Source organism: Oncorhynchus gorbuscha, linkage group LG21, assembly GCF_021184085.1.
Source record: "Oncorhynchus gorbuscha isolate QuinsamMale2020 ecotype Even-year linkage group LG21, OgorEven_v1.0, whole genome shotgun sequence".
NCBI lineage: Eukaryota > Metazoa > Chordata > Actinopteri > Salmoniformes > Salmonidae > Oncorhynchus > Oncorhynchus gorbuscha.
The window spans coordinates 6,752,876-6,759,533 of NC_060193.1; the positions used below are offsets into that span (position 1 = coordinate 6,752,876).

Below are 6,658 nucleotides of genomic sequence, written 5' to 3' on the forward strand. Positions count from 1 at the left end.
CTAGGGGTGCTGTTCCATTCTGTGGGAGTCCACTGGGGGGCTGGGATGGAAGAGAGGAGGGGTGGAGGGCTGGGGTGGAGGTAAAGGAGGATTCTACCAGAGTTTGAAGACTATAGTGATCTGTGAGCAGAAGAGAGGAGGGGGGGGAGCAACACAATAGATGGGAGGGAGGTAAGGAGGAGACTGGACACAGATTAGAACATATTGATTTGGCAACACAATAGATGGGAGGGAGGTAAGGAGGAGACTGGACACAGATTAGAACATATTGATTTGGCAACACAATAGATGGGAGGGAGGTAAGGAGGAGACTGGACACAGATTAGAACATATTGATTTGGCAACACAATAGATGGGAGGGAGGTAAGGAGGAGACTGGACACAGATTAGAACATATTGATTTGACAACACCACACAGCACCTTACCTGTATTATTCCCGTTGTCCTGGTGACCCGGTCTCCCAGGAAACACCGCCTCCTGGCAGTATACATAGCCGGAGCTTGAGGGGTTGCCCTCGACGACGCCCACGTCACCTGACTGCTGCAGCCAATGTGAGAGCGGGACCTTCCACACGACGGCCGAGGGGTGGGAGGAGTGGAGTGGCTGGAGAGAGGAGGGGTAAAACTGGACTGTTCCACTACAACCCCCCCCTGAGGACTGGGTGAGTCCAACTGTCCTGACAGAGGGTGGTGGGGTGAGTTTAGGAGGGGAGAGGGAATGAGGGGGGAGGGGTGTGGGAGGAGGACTAAGGACCAGGGGGAAGGGGTGAGGCGAAGGAGGAGGAGGAGTAGGAGGTGAAGGAAGAGTGGAAGAGTCTGTGTGCGAATTGTAAGCACTTGTTTTGATCCGTTCTGTGCTTCCTCCCAAAATCCCACTTCCGGAATTCCCATTCAGAATTCTGCTGCCGGCAACGTTGCGTCTGAAGGAGAATGCCTCGGAGAAGGAGTCCAGTTTCTGCTGGTAAACCCTACCACCAGCACCACCTGCTGCCTGGGAATGGGAGTATAGAAAGGCCCAGTCCTGGGGATACCCCGCACCCCTCTCCCTTCCCTCCCCAGCCACAGCACCACGATCTGGGGGAGTAGGACTCACCCAAGACCCAGGCTTTAACTGGGCCTCTAGAGGATCCAAGTTCGACCTTCTACCCCCGAAATCATCACAGTCTCCTCCAAAATCATCAACCCTTCTCAAACTATTCATCATTCCTGTATTATCCACACTATAGCCAAAGCTAGCAGTACGATTATAGAGATAATCAGTTGTATTACTGCCACCATCATGGCTACCGCTATCTCTATAACCATCACTACCATCTCCCCTCTCCTCACACACATACTCTCTACTGTAGAACACATCATCCCTGTTACAGCCCTCATCCGTTCTGTAGAACACGTCATCCCTGTTACTACAGCCCTCATCCGTTCTGTAGAACACGTCATCCCTGTTACAGCCCTCATCCGTTCCCGGAAAGACGTCATTCCTGATATCATCCGTTCTGTGAAAGGCCTCATCCCTAGTGTTCGACCCCTCATCCGTTTTATCCTCACACCCGTCATCTCTACTGTTACTGTAGAAGACATCATCCCTACTGCTCTTACAGCCTTCATCTGTTCTGTGAAAGACGTCATCCCTGTTACAGCCCTCATCCGTTCTGTGGTACATATCACCACCACTACCGCTGGCGCTGCTGTCATCCCCATCGCAGCCGTCATCCCTTTGGCTAGCATAGCCAAGGCTCTGACCTTCAAAATGGTTGCCGAAATGTTCCCCTTGACCTACACTGTCGTCCAAAACCCCACTATTACAGTAGCTAGCTTTCTGCGCTCCAAAACAACCATCTCTACCATCAACATCACTACAGTTATCACGTCTGCTATGTCCATGAATGTCTACATAACCACCACCACCCACACTCACACCCTTGTACCTCTCGTCGCTCCCCCCAGAATAGAGGCTTGAATCAGGGAGAGTGGTCCTGTATTGCTCCAGGGGAGTCTGGGGCTCCAAGGGGTGGTGGCAGGATGTGTGGCCCAGGCCGGGGCGGTGGTGGAGGTGATGCTGAAGGTATGGTTCCTGGTAAGGCTGGGGGGTAGGAGGTTGGAGGGACGTTCGGTCGGCCATGGGGTAGTCTCTGGTCTCTCTGGGCGTGTTCTGTGCCGGGATAGAAGGACCTTTAGTGGCAAAGATTTTTTTATTTTTTTTATTTTACCTTTATTTAACCAGGCAAATCAGTTAAGAACAAATTTATATTTTCAATGACAGCCTGGGAACAGTGGGTTAACTGCCTGTTCAGGGGCAGAACAACAGATTTTGTACCTTGTCAGCTCGGGGATTTGAACTTGCAACCTTTTGGTTACTGGTCCAATGCTCTAACCACTAGGCTACCATGCCGGAGCAGACATGGTTCTTTAAAACTTTAGGAAAAAAAGGGGGGGGGGGGTAGTCTAGGAAAAAGGGAAAGAGGGAAGGCAGACAGACAGAACCGTGCACTAGGTCCATCTATCAGTATAGGCAGGTCAGACACCAGACAGACAGTCAGAACCGTGCACTAGGTCTATCTATCAGTATAGGCAGGTCAGACACCAGACAGACAGTCAGAACCGTGCACTAGGTCTATCTATCAGTATAGGCAGGTCAGTCACCAGACAGACAGAACCGTGCACTAGGTCTATCTATCAGTATAGGCAGGTCAGACACCAGACAGAACCGTGCACTAGGTCTATCTATCAGTATAGGCAGGTCAGACACCAGACAGACAGACAGAACCGTGCACTAGGTCTATCTATCAGTATAGGCAGGTCAGACACCAGACAGACAGTCAGAACCGTGCACTAGGTCTATCTATCAGTATAGGCAGGTCAGATATAACTGTGCAGTAAAAGTCTAAAATTATTTGGTTTTAAATATACTTAAGTATAAAATGTAAATGTAATTGCTAAAATGTACTAAAGTATCCAATGTAACGGCTAGTAAATGAAAAAGCATTAAAATTGTGCCGTCTGGTTTCCTTAATATAAGGAATTTGAAATTATTTATTCTTTTACTTTTGATACTTAAGTATATTTTACTTTATTTCACTTGAGTCATTTTCTATTCAATCTATCTTTACTTTTACTCAAGTATGACAATGGAGTACTTTTTCCACCACTGGCAATCGATCTGTTGGCCTAATGTGTAAACTTACCTAGAGAAGCAGGAAAATACAGGAACCACAGTCTTCGCTAGTGAGAAAACCCAGTCCCAACTTTGACTCAGTCATTAAAACTTAGTACCATATAGTCCCAGATGACTATCACACACTGAAACTGCCCTGTAGATACAGGGCCATTATATCAGTTCAATTCAACAACACAACAATGCACAGCTTCTCACTTCCTCCTTCTCTCTCTCTCTCTCTCTCTCTCTCCTGTTGTAATTAGGTTAAGATAGTATGACTCATAGACAGAGAGAGAGAGAGAGAGAGAGAGAGAGAGAGAGAGAGAGAGAGAGAGAGAGAGAGAGAGAGAGAGATAGAGAGAGAGAGATAGAGAGGGGAGGGAGAGAAAGAGAAAGAGGAGACAGAGAGAGAAAGGGGGGAGAGAGAGGGAGATAGAGAGGGGAGGAAGAGAAAGAGAAAGAGGAGACAGAGAGAGAGAGAGAGAGAGAGAGAGAGAGAGAGAGGAGAAGAGAAAGAGAAAGAGAGACAGAGAGAGAGAGAGAGAGGAGACAGAGAGAGAGAGAGAGAGAGAGAGAGAGAGAGAGAGAGAGAGAGAGAGAGAGGAGGAAGAGAAAGAGAAAGTGCAGACAGAGAGAAAGAGGGGAGAGAGAGAGAATAGAGAGAGAGAACAGAGAGAACAGAGAGAGGAGAACGAGAAAGAGGAGGAAGAGAGATCAAGAGGAGAGAGAATAGAGAGAGAGAGAGAGAGAGGAGGAAGAGAGAGAAAGAGAGAGAATAGAGAGAGAGAACAGAGAGAGAGGGAGAGAGGAGGAAGAGAAAGAGAAAGAGGAGGAAGAGAGAGCAAGAAAGAGTGGTGACTAAGTTTTAGGCATCTTTCTTCACTTTTCATGCTGGCTGTATTATCTCTGATGTTCCTTCCTTGTTTCTTGTCTTTATAAGTTTATATATACATATAAGTATATATAGTTTATATCTCTGTTTGTCCGACAAAAAAAAACGATGTCTCAAAATATCTCAAACACGTGCACACACTTTTTTTATTTCTCTCTCTATCACACACACACACACACACACACACACACACACACACACACACACACACACACACACACACACACACACACACACACACACACACACACACACACACACACACACACACACACACACACACACACACACACAGGTGTCGGTGATAAAAACTCTAGTAACTCTTGTCACCCCTCCCCTTCTCCCCCGGTGAAAGCCACATCCTCAGGAAACAGTTACGGATCTCCCTCTTTCTCTCTCTCTCTCTTCTATATCATTATCTCTAACCATTATCTTTTCTCTCTCTCTCTCTCTTCCTCATTCTCTCTCTCCTCTATCATTATCTCTAACCATTATCTCTTCTCGCACTCCTTGTCATTATCTCAAACCATTATCTCTTTTCTCACACTATCATTATCTCTAACCATTATGTATTCTCTCTCACACTATCATTATCTCTAACCATTATCTCTTCTATCTCCTTTATCTTTATCTCTAACCATTATCTCTTCTCTCTCCTTTATCTTGATCTCTAACCATTATCTCTTCTGTCTCACACTCTCTTCTATCATTATCTCAAGCCATTATCTCTTCTCTCTCTAACTCTCACCATTATCTCTTCTGTCTCTCACTCTCCTCTCTTTATCTCTAACCATTATCTCTCCTGTCTCTCACTCTCCTCTCTTTATCTCTAACCATTATCTCTCCTCTCGCTTCACCTCTAACCATTATCTCTCCTTTCCCTCACTCTCCTCTATCTTTACCTCTAACCATTATCTCTTTCTCTCCATTATCTCTTTTTCTCTCACACTCTCTCTCTTCTCTCTCACACTCGCCTCTATCTTCTCCTCTAACCATTCTCTCTTCTCTCTCACACTCTCCTCTATCTTCACCTCTAACCATTCTCTCTTCTCTCTCACACTCTCCTCTATCTTCACCTCTAACCATTCTCTTCTCTCTCACACTCTCCTCTATCTTCTCCTCTAACCATTATCTCTTTCTCTCTCTTTACCTCTAACCATTATCTCTCCTTTCTCTCACTCTCCTCTCGCTCTTTCGCTCTCACTCCCCTTTTCATCAAATCATTGTAAGAAAGGTTCAGCCACATTGTCCAACCTGAAAGTAGCACACACTGTCTGTGGGCAGGGGTCACAGAGCTGTATATATGTGTGTGTGTGTGTGTGTGTGTGTGTGTGTGTGTGTGTGTGTGTGTGCGTGTGTGTGTGTGTGTGTGTTCGTAGGCGCAGTGTAGCTGATAATACAGTTGTTTACCAGAGATCTCTGGGTAAGTCTACTGACAGGAAGTCTCTACCCAGAAAGGAGACACACACAAACACATCTCCACCCAGAGATACCCCAAACACACACACAAACACATCTCCACCCAGAGATACCCCAAACACACACACAAACACATCTCCACCCAGAGATACCCCAAACACACACACAAACACTCACACTCTCACACTCTCACGCACACTAGAGACGGATAGACAGGAAGGAAGAGAGGACAAGGGAACCCTCTAAACGAATCAACAAACACACTACTCTCGCCCACTCACACACACACACACACACACACACACACACACACACACACACACACACACACACACACACACACACACACACACACACACACACACACACACACACACACACACAGTCTCGTACAGCTTGTGGGGGGACACAATTCAGTCTCATTTAAAAATCCTATTTTCCCTAACCTTAACCCTAAACTTAACCCCAAAACCCTAACCTTAACACTAACCCTAACCTTAACCCTTAACCCTAAACTTAACCCCAAAACCCTAACCTTAACACTAACCCTAGCTCTTAACCCTAAACTTAACCCCAAAAACCTAACCTTAACACTAACTCTAGCTCTTAACCCTAAACTTAACCCCAAAAACCTAACCTTAACACTAACCCTAGCTCTTAACCCTAAACTTAACCCCAAAAACCTAACCTTAACACTAGTCCCTAGCTCTTAACCCTAAACTTAACCCCAAAAACCTAACCTTAACACTAACTCTAGCTCTTAACCCTAAACTTAACCCCAAAAACCTAACCTTAACACTAACCCTAGCTCTTAACCCTAAACTTAACCCCAAAAACCTAACCTTAACACTAGTCCCTAGCTCTTAACCCTAAACTTAACCCCAAAAACCTAACCTTAACACTAGTCCCTAGCTCTTAACCCTAAACTTAACCCCAAAAACCTAACCTTAACACTAACCCTAGCTCTTAACCCTAAACTTAACCCCAAAAATCTAACCTTAACACTAACCCTAGCTCTTAACCCTAAACTTAACCCCAAAAACCTAACCTTAACACTAACTCTAGCTCTTAACCCTAAACTTAACCCCAAAAACCTAACCTTAACACTAACCCTAGCTCTTAACCCTAAACTTAACCCCAAAAACCTAACCTTAACACTAACTCTAGCTCTTAACCCTAAACTTAACCCC

General features: G+C 45.7%; 1 protein-coding gene across 1 annotated transcript in view; it reads right to left on the reverse strand.

The window, feature by feature from the left end:
• The window catches only part of LOC124008852, a 38,022-nt gene extending 34,618 nt beyond the window's left edge, over positions 1 to 3,404 (reverse strand). The window contains exons 1-3 of the mRNA XM_046320434.1: positions 3,186 to 3,404; positions 427 to 2,152; positions 1 to 120 (exon numbers count right to left, since the gene is read on the reverse strand). The exon at positions 1 to 120 is cut by the window's left edge and continues 223 nt beyond it. Coding sequence (XP_046176390.1) covers positions 1 to 120; positions 427 to 2,122 — 1,816 coding nt within the window. The 5' untranslated portion in view covers positions 2,123 to 2,152; positions 3,186 to 3,404. The remainder of the gene's footprint in view (positions 121 to 426; positions 2,153 to 3,185) is intronic.
• Between the last annotated feature and the right edge of the window lie 3,254 nt (positions 3,405 to 6,658).